This window comes from Aspergillus tubingensis (genome assembly GCF_013340325.1).
Source record: "Aspergillus tubingensis WU-2223L DNA, scaffold_8, whole genome shotgun sequence".
In the NCBI taxonomy this organism is placed as follows: Eukaryota; Fungi; Ascomycota; class Eurotiomycetes; order Eurotiales; family Aspergillaceae; genus Aspergillus; species Aspergillus tubingensis.
The window spans coordinates 4745947-4765380 of record NW_023336282.1 but is presented as its reverse complement, the minus strand read 5'-3'; the positions used below and the strand labels follow the sequence as shown (position 1 = coordinate 4765380).

Here is a 19434-nt window from a genome sequence, read left to right as displayed (position 1 = left end):
CCCCGGAAGGAATCCAATAGTAAGCCGGGACTACCTGCACTATAGCTTATAGGGCTGTCAGAACAAAACCTGGCCGCCAAGCCAGTTGACAGGAGACGAATCAGCAAAACGAGAGGGAAATCAATCATCCAACTGGTCGTCCGTTGGACATCCTTTCAGCTATCTGTGATGTCTGTGCTACCTCTCACTCTCGAGTCTTGACTGGTGTAGCTTTGTATACGGTCAGCTCTACTAGCGGGGCAAATCAGCCCGCAGAACAGCAGCGACCGTGAAATCCCACCAGGTCATGCGATGAAGGCAAGAAAAGGCACATCGGGACTCGGATGCCGCAAGAGGCAATTCTCACTCTCGCCCCCCCCCAGCATATCCCAGCGATCCATCTCAGATCCCGCACGAAGTATCTAGCCCGTGCAACTGCGCCATCAGCTGTGGATGAACGGGGCAAGCCAATCAGTCGCTGTCATCCAGCAGTGACGGTGACGGGGGCGATCATAGGCTCATCACCAGCTGACCGGTCACAACGCGTGGAGACCGACACTCACTTGCGGTACCCACGATCTCACCTCTCCGTCTAATGCTATGGATCTCTCATTGCTGAATGGTGATACATACGGGGCTCAGCTTGCCCTTGCACTTGCCCCTCTCCGCGCCGTGTCCTGGAGTCGGTCGCACTCGACCGTCTGATTTGGCGATCTCTGGGATCAGACGTCAACGCACAGCTCATGGAGTGGTCGAATCATGGACCTGGATCGCCTCCAAGTTTATGGTCCCTGGTCTAGACTTGCATATTCTCCAGTCCATGGAGTACTTACGGTGTACAGAGTATAGTGTTACTGATCTCGCACAACACGGAAGATGGCCGCTTCTATCGTACAAACAAAGTACGATTCGATCCTATTCTCCTCGTTTCCAACACAAACGTGTTGCTGATACCCACTTGCCTACTTTTATGCTCCACAACTGGCGGTCACATCTGGTGGGTTTGGATGAAGCCTGTCAGTGACTCAATCATCACTACTCCGTACCAACGGCTGGTGTCCACAGCCCACTATTGCTACTGCTGCTAGGATATGACACATCGCCAATCCACAACGCAGGCTTCCATGCCCAAGCGAATGGTCTTCTTGGCTTCAAATATGCACACAGAATATTACCGTGTAGCTAGTTGGCTAGGGCTTACACTTACGCTTATGCGGGTCTGCTGTTGTTTCGGAGTTGCTGCACGAGGCAGACAACCAGATAGACAGACAAATCGCGTCATGACTACCTATCTATCTACAGGATGTTCGCAGCAACACTTGATGCACGTCGCAGAGCAGACCATGGTTCGTCCGTCTGCGCGTCTATGTGAGTTGATTTGGAATCTTGATGGACAAATCACACTGTGTCGTCGAATTTTCTAGGGCGTCGCGCGGAATACGCTGAAAATCCAGGAACCCGATAACAGCATGTGGGGAGGGAGTTGCGATGCTGAAGCGGATGCATGAGGATGTCTTGAAAGCGATGCCTCGTTGCGGTGTGATACTGCTTGCATTTGCTTGACACTGATGGAGAAGTGCAGCAATGATGACTTGTATGTTGGACGGTGGATGATGAGCTTTACGACTCCACGAGGCTGCGTGATTCTCTTCAAGCAGCCTTTCCGATCGTAAATGGCTCAGGCATTGCCGGTGCCATCGCAGTACTCAGTAGTATAAAGCCTCAATACGACAGGACTCGGCGATGGCAGCGGGCAGACATCCCATCGGATTGCATGCTCAAGACATTGTCTCGCCAATCCTCTACATTCCTGTACATTTACAATATGGGATCGCCCCGAACTCCATGATCTACACGAGCAGGGAAAACACCGTAGTTCCATTGAGAAATATGAATTCATTGATATATTGCACTATTAAGCCCATCCCTCGACACCAGAATATTATCGAATCAAATATTGGCAACCTATCTTGATGCGAGTCAGCACAATGCGTCTCAACTCCCATGACATAACATTTTGCGAAATGAAAGGATATCAGAAGTCCATTTAGATCATCGAGATAGACCGAAGCCTATCTCTGACATAAGAGGTACCAGAAAAATAAAAAGTAAGGTGTGTTTCATCCTGTAAAGCAGAGGGTAAAATAACATAGGAGTGAAAACTAACCTGAATATCAAATTTGCCAGCAATTTAGCTGTAGCAATTAGTAGAGGAACATTTCGTGGAATAGAAGGTAACAGAGCATCATAAACTCTGCAGCAGCTCGCTGGCATACCACAAGAAACAAAATCCCAAGACTCAAAGAAAGTCAAAACGGAGCTTAAAAAGCTCCGGAAAGAAAAAAATAAGCGAACCCAACTCCCACATCACATGACCATACCCACAACAATACCGGCAAATCTGGATTCCACGTGACCCACGATCGCAAAATCCACCCAACGAAAAAATAACCTCGTCCTCCTCGAACTTTTCGATACTCGACCAGCTCACTCACAACCCGTTCGACAACCACCCCCCGTCAACACCACCAATCAATCAAAATGGGTCGCCTTCACTCTAAGGGAAAGGGCATTTCGTCCTCCGCTCTCCCCTACTCTCGCACTCCCCCGAGCTGGTTCAAGGCTTCCACCGAGCAGGTTGTTGAGCAGATCTGCAAGCTCGCCAAGAAGGGTGCTACCCCCTCCCAGATCGGTGTTGTCCTCCGTGACAGCCACGGTGTTGCCCAGGTCAAGACTGTCACTGGTAAGAAAACTCTCCTGGAATATCAAGAAGCAAAAAGTGAGGGATAGGAAAGGATACTAATATATGGAATGTGAATAGGTAACAAGATCCTCCGTATCTTGAAGTCCAACGGTACGACATCACCGACATGTTATTCCCTTTCACCAGTCGCACCAGTTGCATGAGCATGTTTGTGGATGTGAATATGGCAGGAATGGGCGCGAGCAGAGCAGCAGCCGCAGGACCCGGATTGGAATATATCCGGCGATTTCGATTCGAGTTATTGATGGACAACCGATACGATATATATTCTGCACGAAAGTGAAGAAGAAGAAGAGGGACAAGAGAATGAGGTTGAAACATACCCGGAATCGTTCTCGACTCTACTCCGTATCGACATGCACACTCGCAAACCCACAGTCTCGCAATCGCAATCGCAGCAATCCCGGCTCTCTCTGCCTCCCACCATTTCTGCACAACCCAAACATACCACAACATGTCCATAAAACTGGAGGGCACCGAAAGTTAAACTTCAAACATCCCCAACTCGCAGAAATGCAGTTGGGAAGTTGAAAGTTTTCTTTTGCGTGATCCCGTATGCCTCTGCTTGGTCAAACCACAGGCTGACAGAGTGATTTTACAACAGGCCTTGCCCCCGAGCTCCCCGAGGACCTGTACCACCTCATCAAGAAGGTATGCCATTCATCCCCCCACATCAATTATCTAAATGGAATACTCACAATTCTGCTCAGGCCGTCGCCGTCCGCAAGCACCTTGAGCGTAACCGCAAGGACAAGGACAGCAAGTTCCGCCTGATTCTCATCGAGTCTCGTATCCACCGTCTGTCTCGTTACTACAAGTCCGTCGGTGTCCTCCCCCCCACCTGGCGTTACGAGTCCGCCACTGCTTCCACCCTCGTTGCTTAAGCGCGTGCACATCTTCATGTGCGGGGTTAGAAGTTGTTGTGGTGAAGTGGCTGTCGTTGTGGTTGATTGGGTCGATCTGGAAAGGGTTGATTCCGTCGATAGTCATGAAATAAAAATTATGACCACATACACATACCTTTCTACTATATTTATTACCGTAGTTGTTGTTGTAACTGAGTATAGTTAGTATATTCTATCATGTATAAGTTACTATATACTGGTTGGTATATGTCACGACCTTATAACCTCCTTAGCAACAACATTACAAACCTCCACCCTCACCCCCGCACTCGCCAAAACATGAATCCATAATCTCTGCGAATCACTCAACCGATCATTCGCCGACTTGACTTCCACGAACATCACCTCTCCGTACCCTTCTTTCCCCTCACCCTCACCATCACCATCACTCTTACCCTCCTCCCCATCATACACCCTCCAAACCAACAAATCCGGCACCCCACCCCCACGAGCCTGATACTCCTGGGCAACGACCCTACAAACAGCCGCGAGGGCCTCACCGGGAAAACATCTAACGATCTGAACCAAATCATCCAACTCAAACGACCAATCGAGGCCAATCGCGCACGTCTGGCGCGGGGATTGCTCCGCATAGACAGCGCGAATCAGCCGCTCCGACTCGCCGTTGGTGATCTCCACCAGCCGGTGGTTTATCTGTGAGAGACGGGTTGGGTAGAAGGCGTCGGTGTGGAGATCGAGCGGGCTGGTTTGAAAGGGGGTTTGGAAGACGTTGGGGACGTAGGTGTAGAGGATGTCGTAGAAGAGGTAGGTGAACAGGGTTCTGATGATGCCTCCTTCGGAGTGGTAGCCCTTCCAGCCACGGTCTTGATACCAGCTTAGACACATGCTTTCGACGCGGCATTCGCCGCCATCGCGGGGGTCGAGCCAGATGGTGGGGCGGCCGCGTTTGGAGGAGGTGGTGATAGTAGGGGTGGTGGTGGTGGTGGTGTCAGCTGGGGTTGAGGGTTGGGTTTGGGTTGGCTCGTCACGCTCGATCTGGACACCTTCGATCGTGCGTTCTGCGGGTTTGGCCAGTCTGACGTGCCCGAAGTCGTGCTGTTCGCGTTTCACGACCTTCAGGGTTCTTTCGAGCTTGGTGATTCGTTTTTGGAGGTCATAGTGGTAGATGAGATGGCAGTCTGGGTCCTGCAGGCCTACTTCACAGGTTTGGAGGGCGATGCGGCGCCAGTGCTTGCGTTGAGCTTCTTCGCTGCGTCCTTCAGAGGACTTCAGGGCCCACAGGTAGTGTTCTTCTAGGAGGGCTTTGCGCTGGTACCATGCGCCGCGACGGGCGGCGTGGAAGAGACGCTGGGCTAGGAGTTCGGAGAGGAGACGGTGCTCCTCTTCGTGCTCTTTGAAGCGGCCTAGGGGGTGGAGGCCTTTGTGGATGATGCGAGTGTATACCCATGCTGGAGAGAATCGGCGGAGATAGGCGCCTTCGTTGTAGTCGTAGATGGTGTCTTCTTTTTGTTGTTCCTGGTGGAGGAGGGTTTTCCACCGGGGATAGACTTTGTATGCGAGGTCTTTGACTTGGGTTAGCAGTTCGACGGTGGGAGTGCCGTTGAACTCGAGGAGGTTGTCGATTTGGTATTGAGTGCGCAGGGCGGATTCGAATTCTAGGAGGATCTCCCGCGAGGGGAAGATGGAGTTGGTTCGACAGACTACGTATTCTGGGAAGTTTCTGCGGGAGATCTTGGCTAGGATGATGGTGGTGAGTGATTTCTCGGTCCATTCGGTGGACCGGTAGAAGACTAGATGGACTCGTTCGAATAGGGCACGAGGGCCGGAGGCCAGTCGGATGCAGTCGCCGGTGTAATCGAGGATTTTCTGGATGAAGTGGTCGTCTCTGTTGTTGCCGTTGGATTTACTGTTCCAGTCCAGGCCTGTTTGTTTCTGACTTGATCGTTGTAGAGCGGTTATGAGCTCTTTTTTGCTCTTCCCTGTTACTTTGGCGTCTTTCGCGAGCGTTTTCAACTCATCGAGGAGTAAGAGCGAGGACGCTTCTTCCAGCGTGGTTATCTGATTCATTTCCTCGGCGAATTTGAACTCGCCATTTTGACCCAAGACGAAGCCCGTATCAACGGGGACGGTGTCATCTGTGGAATTTCCATCCTCAGATGCCGATGGAAGCTTGCGAGCGCGGCGCAGTTCAGCTACTACTCGAGGCATGTCTGCAATATCCGAGTAGTAACCCAGCCGGTTGACTCGGTGCCAGGCAGAGGTCTTGCGGAGGAATAGACGCACATACCTTCACAGTCAGCTTAAGGATCTTACGAATATAAACCAGGTAGACATACAAATACTGAGACTCATAGTCCAGTTCTCGCCACTGCCTGAACACTTCCATCTCCGCCTCATCGAACAGATGCGCCTCCTCATCCAGCACAGTTTCCAGTGCCAGATTGAACGCATCCACGTAGATCGAACTCCGACCCTTGCGCCATGTACCGTCCCTCAGTCTCTGCCGGAGGTCCGGCTCGTTCTCGTCGTCAACTGCGCGCGAAGCTTCATATTCCTCGATTGCGCGATTGTCTGCCTGGATGGAAGGCAGGGACGACTCGAGTTCGGTTTGGCTGTTTGGTGGTATTTCAGAGTCATCTCCAGCAGCCCCAAACCCAGCTTCAACAGGAATTGGATTGTAATCTAGTCGCTCCGGCAGCGGTGTTTCAGAGGACTTTATCAGCGGACTATCAGACGAGTCGGGAGTGTCTTTCTCATCGCCGGTGTCAGTCTCTTCCTTGGTAGTTTTCCTGCGCTTTGCGGAAGGACGAAGAGTGTCCCAGTAGTGCAGCAGGGACATGCTGCAACCCGAGCAGCAGTTACTAACACATAGTCTGCAATGATAGCCTCTCCATCTGCATCTCGCTACTGGAAAAAGAACGTGACGCGGAAAGACACGAAGTCACCTGACCACTATATCCCGATACAGACAAGCATCATATATACTTTGCACTGTTTGCACTGATGCTGATGCTCCGAAGCACAAGATGAAGCACATGCAGTCAGCAGAGCCAATTTCATCGAATATAATCCCATATCTCTCAAATATCATATCGAACTTACAAGCACATCAAATTTCAGACAAATATAAACCATGGCCGATGACAACGCGGTAAGAAACAACCCAGAACTGCCAGGAACCACTCCTGCACAGTACAACTCTCCGTCGCGATCCCCACAGGCGGAGCAGTTGCAACTTGCTCCGCTTTTGTTTTACTTCTGTCTCGAATTTCTTAATTTTGCCCCCATTAACCAAATTCACCTCAATTGACGTCTACAATTCTGTTTATTCTCATTGTTGGACCACTTTTAACCATTCACTAAAATTGTCCCCTCCTACAGCAGGCAACAGCAACAACAACTCAACCTCAACCTCAACCTAATCCTCCAACACAATCTACTACTTCTACTACCACCACTCCCTTCCCTCCCCAGAACCAACCACCATCATCACAACCACAATCACACCCACCTCTTAACCCCGAGAAAGACAAAACCATGGCTTCCGACTCAGCTGCAAACACCCCCGGTGCCGACTCCGCCGCTGCAACTCCCTCCGCCACCACCACCACCAACCAAGTGCGTCCCGGCGGCGCCCCGATTAGAAGATACATGAATGAGAAGATTGTGCCGCATCTTCTTGATGGGATGACGGTCGTTGCGAAGGAGCAGTGCGTATACCATCCTCACTATTCTTCTAATCTTATTCGATGGAGTATTCGTGAGCTGACCGTGTCTATAACATGATGATAGACCACCTAACCCCCTCCGCGTCCTCGGCGAATACCTCATCCAGAAGAGCAATGAAATCGAACAGCAGGGTGTTTCGAAGACGCCGGAGTAGACATTCTTGTTCAAACGACCATTGGTGCTGATCCGTGATGTGTTACACGAGACGATCAACAAGCCCATACACGATCCCATACTATTTACGGTGGAATAAAGGCTGGCTAAGATCTCAGTGGACGCATACATAAGAATATCAATATGTGCTGCTGTACGTGAAGTGGATACTTTCAAGGTTCATCTCATCTGCATAAGAGCAACAAGGAGGAGATCATGGATGGATGGATGCTGATCTGGTCTAGTCTACTCTAGTCGTTCAGTCTGAGACGCGCCACCACACAGATAGACCGAATTGGTTGGATTTTGGATAGCTTTGGCATATGGAGAGGTTGCTCGCACCCTAGCTATGGGTTCTTGTTTCTTGGGGCAGTGAGTGAGTGCATCTTTGACTCACTGGGGTGGAAATAATGCGGTTACGAGGTTATGATATGGATGGAAATGTACGATTAGCTTGGTGGCTGAATATCCGTTGTATTGGGCATATTAGGCACGGGTTTGCTTATGGACCAGGCAGTCATTGGAGACTGCATGTTGCCTAGATACTAGACATAAGATAAGACTCTTGCTTACACGTCTATGCTCTATCTACCTACGCCCCAAACGAGGGTCTAAATTCTCCATGTAAGGTACGGAATGCTACAAGGGAGCACAGCGAGAACCAATCTGAAACAGAACGAATTTATTCCCTAGACCCAAACGCAACGGAAATATCTATGTAACAACAGATATCAAGCATGCTGCCCTGCAGTTAGCCATTATGAGATGATGGTGGAAAAAAATGGAGTGAAAAAGAAAATGAAGAAAAAAAGAACAAGAGACACCCGTAGATGTCCCATGCTCTCAACCTAGGTCAATCAGAGCATAGTAGCATTCTGATATTCATATTTTCAATCAGTCTCAGACCGATCGAACCTACCTCAATCCCCACCCCTTCCATTTGGCCGGATTATCGATCGCACCGGGGGAAAAAAGTACCGACGCCCGGAATTACAGGGTCCACTTGTTTGCTGCTGCCATCGGATTGGCTCTATTGCGAGAATTGGACTTCTTCCCCTGGCGATACTACAACGCAAACGCTATGGCGAACTGGTGCCGCGCGACACTGGTCGACCTCCCTGCAGACCGCCGGGTGCAGAGAGCGGGATCCAGGGCGTAAGCAATAGCCTCTGCAGGCTGAGCAGATTTATGGAAGCTTCTGGCCGAATACAATCGAAAGTCGTTACGTTAAGATGAGTTGTATAAGACGCAAAGACGCAAACAAAGGCGAACAGCTGACTAGCGAGATAACGACCAAGTTTCCGGAAGGGTTGAAGAGTGAAATGTAGCAGTGTGCTGAACCCATCTGACAATCCGAGGAATTACAACGTTAAAGTTCTTGTTCTTTCCCATGCCGCCAAATATTCCGGTGTTGCGAGCGAATTTAACAAAAGAAAACATCAGCGTGTGAGGAGTGCCGACGACACCACATAGGATTCTCCTTTTCTTTTTTCTTCTTATTTTTTCCCTTGGTTTTTCTTTTCTCTTTCGAAGATCGACTGGTCGCATAAACGGTGACATGTCGGTTTCGCCGGATGACATGTGAATGCGATGAAGACTTCTTCTCTCCATTTTCGACAAGACAACAGATGACGCCCCACCGTAGCCCGTTGAGCGCAATTCCATTCGAATGGGGGTATTGGGAATTAAAAACCATTCCAGGAAATAGGGTAAGTAAGGGAATGTCACAGAAAACAAAAGGCGTGGGGAGAAAAATTGAAAGAAGCGCGGAGGCTAAACGGACCCATCACTGGACGAAATTACGTGCTCTGGGCCGTGTTCCGACCGTCCAGATCAGTCAAAACTTCACCTACCTAGTGCTGTAACGGTCGTCACGGGGGTCATAGGAACGGCCGCCACCGCCAGCGCTGCTGCTGCCGCCGCCGCCTGCGTAGGCATCACGAGCAGGAGCTGCGGAGCCGTAACTCGGGGGGTTAGCATCGCGGTCATAGTAGCCACCACCGCTGCCGCCACGACGCTCCTCACGGCGGTCGTCACGACGGTCGTCGCGGCTGTAACGGTCCTCGCGGCCACCGGAAGCATAGCGATCAATGCCACCGCTGCTGCCACCACCGCGGTAACCATAGTCATCACGGTAGTCACGGCGGCCACCGTAGTCACGGTAGTCACGACCACCATAGTCGCGGCGGTCGCTGTAGGAGTCATAGCGGCCATAGCGGTAGTCGTCACCACGGCGCCAGCTACCACCATAAGGACCACGACGATCATCATAGCGATCGCCACGGCCACCACGGTGACCTCCACGGAAATCTAACAAATTTGAACACGCATAAGCCATATATCGATATACAGAGGGAGTCTGGACAATAACTAACCACGCTTGGGAGGACCAAAGTACTTTCCGGGAGTCGGGGTTCTGGGACGGCTACGGCGAGCCTTCTCGATGCTCAGGGTGCGGCCTTCGATGACCTCGCCCTGGAGACCCTCCTTAGCGGCATCGGCCTGCTCGGCAGTAACCATCTTGACGAAACCGAATCCACGAGACTCCTTGGTGTGGGGGTCGACCATGATCGAGCAGTTCTCGACATCGCCGTACTTCTCGAACAGACGCGAAATATCCGACTCGGTCAGACGGGGGTGGATACCAGTGACGAACAGGTTGGATCCAGTGTTGAGAGCACCCTCCTCGTCATCGAGGTTCTTGCGGGGATCAATGGGGGCGCTATTAGAAAGAAGCTCCAGTCAGTCTGGCTGGCGTCTTGGGTACGGCTAGCTAGCTAGCTAGCCAGCTCTGCACGTAAACATACCGATCATCGACGCGACCGTTGGGAGAACGGCTGCGGGTGCGATCAGCACGAGGCTCATCGCGAGGAGATGCGCTGCGGTCGCGAGCGAAACGGGGCTCGTCTGAGCAGCAGCAAGTCAGCATTGTTGTGATGATGTTACCGGGGAGATCAGCTGAGCTGGCGAGGCAAGATGACCGGTTGACATACCGTCGTAGCGACCGTTCTCGTTATCGTACTCTGTAGCCATAATGACGGAAATCGAAAAGACGAATGAGAGAGCTGAGTGAGGTGAAAAGGGATGAGAAGGCGCGCGCGCGACGCAGACCGAGGAAAGTGCTAGTGAGAGGCAGAAAAATTCAACAACCGAACCCGATAGCTATCCGACGCGGATATCAGAAAGCCAGGAAGCTAAGATGGCTCTGATTTCCGAGAGGTTAGAAAGAAGAAGAGAAGAAGGGGGATAAGGGAGGAAGGCAAAAAGGATGGATGGAGGAAGAGATGGAAATCGGTGGTGATGATGAAAGAAGGGGGAGAAACCGGGAAAGAAAGTCGAGCGCGGCGAGTCTTCCATAAGCCATTCTGGACCGCCCGCGGCTCTGCCGTCGTGCCAAGGCCGATTCTCCATACCAGCCATTCAATACTGTTCCACACTATGGAGTGAGGCTATATATCTCTACAATAAAATGGGAAATGAATGCGAATTGACATGATTACATTCTGTAAAGTTCATTACCTGAGAATGGCTACTGTTCTAATCCACCAAATTCCCAGTTTCTGACCTACCCAACGCCTGGCCAGCCTATGTTTGTTCCCTCAGCAGCAACAGCAGCAGTAGTAGTAGGGAGTCAAGGAAAGAAAAGCAAACATGCAGAAAGGGGAAATCCGGGTAACGCAAAGAAAGAAATGATGTGTAGGTGTGTAGGGAATGTTCGCTCAAAACCAATGATGATATCTCCGCCATCTGTACGTCTAACTACCTGAATCCGCGCCAGCGTCGTCGAGTCCGATGTACCTTAACGCTCTGTTGCGTCGGTGCATCGCCTCCATTTGCTGCTTCGTTCGATCCATTGACCATCTGTCCTTCTAGCTCTTCATCTTCAACCAGGTCTTTTAGTTCTTCCTCGTCTAGCTCACTGAGCTCCTCGCTCATCCCTCGCATCACATCTCGCCCGGTCCACCGCTCCTCGTGGATGGTGGTACCAATGGGATCGAACGGTTGCATATACCACTGGATGCCTCCTTGCGCCAACGGGTATTGTTGATCACCTTTGAAACTGGGTGGGGGCGTCAACGGCCCATTTTGGGTCTCCACTGGTGGCTTGGATGGCTCAACACTTTCTTTCTCCAGATTTCCGTTTTGATCAGGGACAGATGGTTGATTTTCAATTGTAGGCTGTACAACTGTGGGCGCCACATCTGCACTTTGAGGCTCTGTATCCTGCATATCAGCGGGTGCATCCTCCATGTTCGTGTCCTGCTGTACTTGAGGCTCGGTAGATGCCTCTGCGGGTTGGGACTCGGCCGCACTAGGCTCAGCTGTTGTAGCTGTGTTCCCAGGCACGTCAGCAACACCAGCACTATCTTCAGGCTCGGATTTAGCAAGCACGTCCATTTCCTCAACCTTCTGCTCTGTTCCATTTGGTACTGCAGATGCTTGTTCATCGTTAACTGTTTCTGGCGCATCAACTTCGGAGCCCCGCCTGGACATGACACTATTCTCTAGCATGAGATCGAGCTCCTTGAGCTCCTGTTCAAACGGCTTGCGGTTTAATTCGCTCTCCTTCCTGATCGCATCTTCTAGAGAAGGCTGAATGGCCTTGATTATCCGCTTGGCAAGCTTTCTCTTCTCGCGTTGCTCTAGGCTGAGTTCCGGTGCACGACCACTAATCTGCATCTGAAGTTCAGCCGTATCTCCAGCCGGTTGGACTCCAATCTCCGTAGTGAAGACATGAGCCAGGTCAGCGGAGAAGGTAGCGACCGACGGATAGAACCGTTCTTGCAGCTTAGTTCGAATAGACGCCAGGCCTTGTCGAAAGATACCTTTGCCATCAAGCCTGCCGCGATGTTAGACCACGCGAGATAAAGTAGAAGAATCATGCTTACACTTGAGCTTTCTCGAATATTGGCCAGAGCAGAGGGAAGATCGGGAAGTAGACAGTGTCAACAATGCTTTTAAGCGTCTCCACATCCTTTAACTTCTCCCTCTCGCGGTTTTTCACTTCATCACACAGCATCCTCAATCGATCCAAATCATGATAGAGTCTCTCACCGAACTCAATACGTCTTTGTAGTCTCTTGCTCCCAGGGACTCCCATAGCAACATAGTCCCTCCTAGTCATCTCCATGGACGAGAAGGTTTCCAGCTGGAGCTGCAAACGTTTCAGGAGTGCGGCTCCCCGCCTGGCTTCTCGTTTTAGCGTCCAGTACTTGCAAGCATCCTCAGCATACTGTTTCCTTTGTCGAACCCCGAAGCGCTGCAGTGAGGCCACGACCGAGTTGAGCACAACCTGAGGAATCACAGGGGCCCCGGACGGTAACTTCCAGATAGTCTTGGGTACAGTCGGTCGCTTCCGCTTATTGCCGCCAACAGTCAGGGTAATGCGTGGTGTATGCATGCGATGTCCGTCCTCATCCCCGTGGTCGCAACCAAGAGGGTGTGTAGGCTCCAAGGAAAGAGCCGCCGCCTGGCTGTCTCCCCATCGGCGGCCTTGCATCGTAGTCCTGTAGTACTCTATTGCCTCAGCCGTAGCAACATCTGTCCCATGCTCTCTGCGCCATTCAGGTGGTACATGCTTGTCACAGAAAGCCTTGAGTAGATGGGAGTCCATGACCGCCGGGGTTCCATGACCAGACTTCATCTTCAGATAAAGCTGAGCCCTCCGCGCGCAGGTAACATGGAACGCAACGAAGCAGTTCTTATTACTGCACTGTATCGAGGCACCCATTCTCTGGCGACAAATGTAGCAGTGAAGCTTCCAGCGACTGCGAGGCACTTTCTCCACATCCGTGATCGGTTCCATAAGAGAAGGATTACCAATAGAGACCTCAGGGATCCAGATCGCACACAGGAGATGAGACCACTTCGAGGAGGTAGTCTGCTTGAAGGCACCTTCGGTATTTGGACAGAAGATGCAGTTGACAGACCCCCTTCCAATCAGCTGACACTTGCGACATAGCCATTGTCCCTCCGGGATGAACGGCACTCCGTAACATTCCTGATGGACTGCCAAATCACAACCATCGCAGAAAACAATCGCATTGGAATTCTCGCAGTCACCATCGTCGCAAATAGCACATTTGCTGTCCTGTTCCTCACCCGGCGCAGTTTCACCATTCACCGCCGCGGCAGAGCTCGAACGAGGCCGTTGCGTCTGGGGAGGCTTGGGATTAGGCTTCGGTATACGCTTCTCTAAGACGTGCCACTCCTTCTCGATCTTGGTCATGGTGATCTCAAAGACCGCCGGCTTGATCGGCTCCAGCTGGTCCTCCCTTCTTTTCGCATTATATTCCTCCAGCCACTTCTCATCTTGCTCATCCATATCATATTCCACCCGGCCAACGGCAGCATTGACCTCACCTTCTGAAGTGACAGGGTTCGCCGGATCCAGATCATCTTCCTGAGCACCCTCTGTCATGCGGATCAACCGACGGTCATGGCGGAGGAATAGATCGCTTTCTTGATACCCTACACTCGCCATAGTGCGATCAACATAGTTCTGCTGACCCACTCCAGGTTGGTCATAGAAAGTGAACGGGTCGCGTATGCGGAACGAGGGCTTCGGCAACGTCAGCCTCTCGCGGGGATTCGGGCCTGGGGGTGGAACATTCTTCTGTTGGTGTGTGATGCCCAAGGCGTTGAGGATGGCCTCAGGTCGACGAGGCGGGCGGCCTGGTCGGCGCTTGATAGGGGTCGGTGACGAGCCATTCGTATGCGCGCGAATCAGCTCTGCTATTGGATCCTTCTCATTCGTCTTATCGAGGCCGTTTGGCGACAGGATATGAGCAATCGATGATGTGGGAGGTGGGCGATCCACTTCTTCTGCATCGAAGACCGCAAATTTCGCATCAATATCAAGATCCGGATGGAATTCCTCCCAACCACGCTCCTCTCGCGGCTTGTAACCATCCCCTTGTTGTAGAGCAAGGGCAGCCGCCGTCGATGACCCAAAGCGGCCTCGGTTCTGACTCTTCTCTCTTCTCAGACGCGCGGAGGGAGGTGTCGTCGGGACAGGAGGTGGCGGCGGCGGAGGCAGTTGTACAGGCTGAGGTTGAGGTGCTGACTCTGGAAGTGGAACTGGGCCATTGCGACCACGAGAGTTGGAAGAATTACGTCTGACTGCTGGAGAGGGCTTGGGTTTCGGCGTATCCTTCACCTCCAGCTCAATGTATCTCCCACCACCACCCGGTCCGCCAGGGACATACTTTCGCTTCTTGAGGGGAGGGCCTTCGTTGGTCACCGATGAGTCGGAGCTCGAGGGAGGTTTCAAGGTCACTCTAGTCTGGGATCGGGAGGGTCTGCTGGGCGAGCGGTGGCTCTTGGGCCATGAGAGGGGCGCCATAGTTTCAAACAAGGCGGGAATAAGCGCGAACAGAGACGGATAGGAAGTTCAGCTAGAAAGGAGTTGGTGATAAAGCGACGCCGAGCGGTGCCGCTCAGCCGCACGTTCTAGGATTCCAGACAAAACGCACGTCGCGCCGTAAAGCAGGTAGAAAATGGGGGTCAAACGATCGGAAGTAAACAGAGCATGACTCCTCCAAGCCGCCAAGGTCGGAAAAGACAGTACTCGACAGTGAATGTGGGCGACAATAGAGAGGGGGGAAGACGCGCAGGCCGCGAGAGGGCGGGAAGTTGACCAGATGCTGTGCTTATGATAAGCAAAGCAACCCGCTTGGCTGGCCGTCGGGCCCCAAAGGCGGAGAGTCTCAAGCCGCTCTCCACATTCGCGCTGCTTCCCGCCGACCTTCCTGTGTCTGTCAGTTCCGTCCCCTCTTGATTACTTACTTCCTAAGAGCTCTCTCCCCATTCACAAAGCCCACTTCGTTGTTCTGTTTACCGTCTACTGGTTAGATAGTTAACAGAATGAGTGGCCCCGGTGAAGAGCGGTAAGTTTTACCACCCACTCTTTTTTTTCCCCAAATGAATTACTACTATACTCCCCAGATCTCTAGACTAACAACAACCCACCCGTGGGTATGCATTCTAGATGGCGCGGAGGTCGCCCATACGACCAGAACCGCCACTCGGCGCAAAGACACTCCAACGCCCGCACCATGAGCGCGCATGGTGGGTCTCGGGGAGGACAGAATAATTGGGGAGATTCGCGTGACCAGTTCGCTTCTGGGCCGCAGCAGGAGCAGCATGTCCCCGTGCGAGGCTTCAATGCCGCGGAGGCGAAGGGAGCTCTGAGAAAGGGTAAGTTTAGGCCAGCTTCTACGCGAGGATTGGCACCAGCTAACACACAGCTTGCGCTGCACTTTAGGACCGGGAGGTGCGTATACCATCACGGCTTATCCGAAACCAATACCTACGATTACCTATCGCTAACCCTCATCTCCTCTTCCAGAACCGAGACCTTACTACTACAAACCACAAGGAAAAGATGTAAACAACCGCGCAAGCGGACCCTGGGGCGCAAAACGTACGTGACCACAACCCCAGGAAACAACAGCACGAAACATACGAACAATGACCTAACTCGAACAACAACGTATACAGCCAACCAAATGGCAAACGGCAAGGATTTCTTCCTCGAGCTTCGGAAGCAAGTGACGACGCTGCAGCAGGGTGGCACTGTTGCAGGTGGTTGATGGAGATTGAAGGTTGAAATAACTGTACAAAGTCGACCGATGCTGGAAACTTCAGGCGGAGGGTCAGGAGATCTGAAGAGCCCGAAATGCTTGTCGCTGCTGGTGGGGTGTGGAGATGAGCTTTCACCGTTGGTGATAGGCTGATAAGCTGTCACCTTTAGAAACGGGGATTGGAATAACGGTCTCGTCACAGACATACTGGTGCTGTCTAGAGCAGATCGGATTTGCATTATGTGTCTTGTGTTAAGGTAGCGCCTTTCGCATGGCTTGCGAATTACTAGTTCATATGACATGGAATGAAGTGTACATGATTATACAGAGTCCTTAAGAGTAAAGCCCAGTAGTAGTGGTGATACATGGATTGTGATCTATATACAGCTCATAAAAATACACACTCGAAGAAGAGTGAAGTGGTAACAACATCCATCCCCAAAATCTATCTATTGTACAAAATGATCCTCAGCTCTCTCCCACCCAAAAGGCCCAAGGACACCACCATCTCCCTCCTCTCGCGGATCCAGCGACCACTTCCTAATAGCCCGAGAGGTAAGATTCGTGCGCCAGCCCGCCTCAAACATCTCCATACCCGCCCAAGCAATCATAGCAGCATTATCCGTACACAAGTACGGCGGGGGAGCAACCAGCCCAACGTGCCCGAACCCGCGGGCATCCAGCCACGAGCGCAACACAGTCATAAGGTACTGGTTCGCCGCAACGCCACCACTAACAACAAGAGTCTTGACCTCCTTCTCCGGCCCTTGTTTAGCAAGACTTTCCAACGCCATGATAGTGCGCGACGCCAGATGCTCAAAGCTCGTCCGCATTGCCTCGCGAGCCAGAGCTATCCGCTCCTCATGACTGATCGTTTGACCGGCTGCCTCGCGAGCGGAGAATATCCTCGCCAGCGTGCTCCCTATGAAGCAGAAGCTGTATTGCAGTTGACGGCTGTGGGCCCACGGCTCTACAAAAGACCAGCCCCAGGGGTTTTCGCTTTTGCGTGGGAGGAGTTCATCGTGGCGGGATTTGGGAGCTTGGTAGTCGGCGTAGTCGGCTTTGCCGTTGGGGAAGGCGAATTGTTCGAGCAATTTCCCGTACATGGTGCTCTTTGACGTCTGGAGGAGGTAGGGAGGGATGATTTCGCGGGAGGCTTTGTCTAGAGCCTCTCCGAGGGCTCGGTCCACTGTTGATGCCATGATTTCGTGATCGGTTATGGAGGAGGATTTGACTAGCATTGTATGGCCGCCGGAGGCGAGGATGGAGAGGAAGGGAAACTCGGGGGTGATGGGTTGCTGCGACGCCGCGACATCCTGGCTGTTATCTTGGGCCTGGCTACGGTTCATGCACGATACAAGACGAGGAGTCAACAGATGAGCCTGCATATGATGGACTCCGACGAACGGCACCTGCCATGCGACGGACAGCGCCTTTCCTGTATCTAGCCCGACGAAGAGATTCGAGCGGAACCCCGGTCCTCTAGTAGCGCATACGAAGTCGGGTTTCCTGCGTAATTGCGAATCACTCGAGACATTTATCGTTTGGTGCTTTTCATGCTTCGCGACGGGTAGGTGGGCGAGTGCTTTATGGACGAGACTTGCGATGTTCTCTTGATGGGATTCGAGAGCCACGACCGGGTGGATGCCCTGGTATGCGCTAGTGTCGCAGGTCACCTTGTCGAGGAAGTGTATTTGAACGGCATTTGATTCCTTCTCGACGATTGCTACCGATGTGTCGTCGCTGAATAGATCAGAACAATTAGCTATGCTGTCGCGCAAGTGTTCGGGCGGATTAAATTAGACGCACCAGGACGTTTCGATGGCAAGTGTGAGCAACCCGCGGCGGCTTCGAGGTAGAAGACTCCACCTCGGAGCAGTACACAGGCCTTTGCGTAATGCTGAGGTGGAAACTCTGCTCAACATTGGAAATGATTTGAGAAGCGAGTGAAGGAAGGCTGAGGCAAGCTTTCTGGGTATGGCTTGTCGGCGGGAAAACTAAAGACTATCGTATCGGGATTCTCCTCGCACGGGCCATCGAAACCCGGGGCCGCCGCCGCTGTTACTATAAATCGCTACGGTCGGTCTGAAGTGGCTAGGATCACCGCTGGCGAGAATTCTCCATAAGTAGGTCTACTAGTTTACTGCTAGCACTGAACACAATGGAGCCATAACGATCGTCATTGGGGCAGCCCAAGATAGGCCCTATGCTACGTACAAAACGCCGGACCGTATCATCACATCATGAACATAACAGGTATCATATACACGCTGAGTCTATCCTCAATCCACCAGATGCATCCATCCCAGTGTTTCCGCTGCACTCAAGGACATCCAATGCCCCGCGCCGCCAGACATACCCCGAATTGTCGTTGCGCTCCAGATGCCGGATCGACTTATCACAACCGAGTCGGAGCGGGGAGGGCACAGAAACCGTGGCGCATAAAAAGGCTCTTCGGATTCCTGGCCCAGCATCCCGCCGATCTGGTTTTGGCCGTAGTGTTGGTTGTAGCGACATCAGCCTCGTCTTCATTCACGAACCGTCCAACGTCGCTCCTCGCGCGACAACTTGGTGTAAGTGCCATAGTATTCCTCGGGATTCTCGATGGGCGTGACACAGTGGACAGTGGGAGTGCCCTTGAACTGAATCCGCTTTTCTGCGTGATTCGAGGCGCCCGAATGTTTCTTGAGAATACTCTTGGACGAGCACGAGTTGTTGTAGGCGTAGCTTGGTACTTGGAAAGACGAGAACCGCTTTGCACTCGGGCTCGCAGGGGAAATCGGAGTGCGCGGTATAGCGCTGGGAGACTTGAGGGACAGAGGCTGACGAGAAGTATTTTGCGCAGCGGAGGTGCACAGTGAAAGCTTCGGTCTTGCGTTGCGAGCGATCATTTTGACTGACACTGATGGGTTGGAAAGATGATGGAATGCAAAAAGATATCTTGTTCTTTGGGTGGAAGAAACAAGTAGAGAATAGGCGCAAGGAGCAGCAGCACAAGATTATCAAGGAAAACCACTTTGATCAACAGAGTGTTTCCAATGAGGCAGGCGTGTAAATGATACTATTATTACTCGATGACGTGCCAAACAGGAAGCTGAAAACAGATAGTCGCCTGGACCAGCCAAACGAACTACTCAAGGATGAAAATAGAACGGAAACAAAAACCCAGAAAAGCCCAAAACAAATTGTGTGTCAAGAAAAGAGGAAGAACCCTTAATCCCCGGGCTAGCTGGGCGGCTATATAGTTGTTCGACCTTCATTGCTGGGGAGAAACCCTGGTGGTGGGGAGGGCGAAGGCGAGGGGTTGACCTGGCGATGGATGGCAACCTATTTTAAGAAACTTTGGGTCAGGAGGTGA

The 19434-nt window shown here is 52.0% G+C and overlaps 8 protein-coding genes across 8 annotated transcripts; 3 read left to right on the top strand and 5 right to left on the bottom strand.

Moving 5' to 3' along the window:
- Positions 1-2520: 2520 nt before the first annotated feature.
- AtWU_07867 (40S ribosomal protein uS15) lies at positions 2521-3627 on the top strand (the record flags this gene model as incomplete). The annotated part of the gene is made up of 4 exons (XM_035502976.1): positions 2521-2722; positions 2801-2833; positions 3348-3394; positions 3454-3627. The coding sequence occupies 4 exons, from the start codon at positions 2521-2523 to the stop codon at positions 3625-3627; spliced, it is 456 nt and encodes a 151-aa protein (XP_035358869.1).
- Positions 3628-3858: 231 nt separating this feature from the next.
- AtWU_07866 (fanconi-associated nuclease 1) lies at positions 3859-6448 on the bottom strand (the record flags this gene model as incomplete). The annotated part of the gene is made up of 2 exons (XM_035502975.1): positions 3859-5896; positions 5946-6448. 2 exons carry the CDS (start codon positions 6446-6448, stop codon positions 3859-3861), a joined length of 2541 nt encoding a protein of 846 aa, XP_035358868.1.
- A 698-nt stretch (positions 6449-7146) lies between these two features.
- Positions 7147-7492, top strand: AtWU_07865 (DPY30/SDC1 family protein; the record flags this gene model as incomplete). Its single annotated transcript, XM_035502974.1, has 2 exons — positions 7147-7319; positions 7402-7492. 2 exons carry the CDS (start codon positions 7147-7149, stop codon positions 7490-7492), a joined length of 264 nt encoding a protein of 87 aa, XP_035358867.1.
- A 1848-nt stretch (positions 7493-9340) lies between these two features.
- On the bottom strand, positions 9341-10524 carry AtWU_07864 (RNA recognition motif domain-containing protein; the record flags this gene model as incomplete). Its single annotated transcript, XM_035502973.1, has 4 exons — positions 9341-9801; positions 9867-10213; positions 10299-10398; positions 10485-10524. 4 exons carry the CDS (start codon positions 10522-10524, stop codon positions 9341-9343), a joined length of 948 nt encoding a protein of 315 aa, XP_035358866.1.
- Positions 10525-11250: 726 nt separating this feature from the next.
- Positions 11251-14836, bottom strand: AtWU_07863 (putative PHD finger domain protein; the record flags this gene model as incomplete). The annotated part of the gene is made up of 2 exons (XM_035502972.1): positions 11251-12331; positions 12381-14836. The coding sequence occupies 2 exons, from the start codon at positions 14834-14836 to the stop codon at positions 11251-11253; spliced, it is 3537 nt and encodes a 1178-aa protein (XP_035358865.1).
- A 521-nt stretch (positions 14837-15357) lies between these two features.
- AtWU_07862 (PAP2 family protein) lies at positions 15358-16085 on the top strand (the record flags this gene model as incomplete). Its single annotated transcript, XM_035502971.1, has 5 exons — positions 15358-15380; positions 15482-15690; positions 15758-15766; positions 15842-15916; positions 15994-16085. The coding sequence occupies 5 exons, from the start codon at positions 15358-15360 to the stop codon at positions 16083-16085; spliced, it is 408 nt and encodes a 135-aa protein (XP_035358864.1).
- A 440-nt stretch (positions 16086-16525) lies between these two features.
- AtWU_07861 (N(6)-L-threonylcarbamoyladenine synthase family protein) lies at positions 16526-18001 on the bottom strand (the record flags this gene model as incomplete). The annotated part of the gene is made up of 2 exons (XM_035502970.1): positions 16526-17819; positions 17886-18001. 2 exons carry the CDS (start codon positions 17999-18001, stop codon positions 16526-16528), a joined length of 1410 nt encoding a protein of 469 aa, XP_035358863.1.
- Positions 18002-18604: 603 nt separating this feature from the next.
- AtWU_07860 (O-sialoglycoprotein endopeptidase) lies at positions 18605-18967 on the bottom strand (the record flags this gene model as incomplete). The annotated part of the gene is made up of 1 exon (XM_035502969.1): positions 18605-18967. One exon carries the CDS (start codon positions 18965-18967, stop codon positions 18605-18607), a length of 363 nt encoding a protein of 120 aa, XP_035358862.1.
- Between the last annotated feature and the right edge of the window lie 467 nt (positions 18968-19434).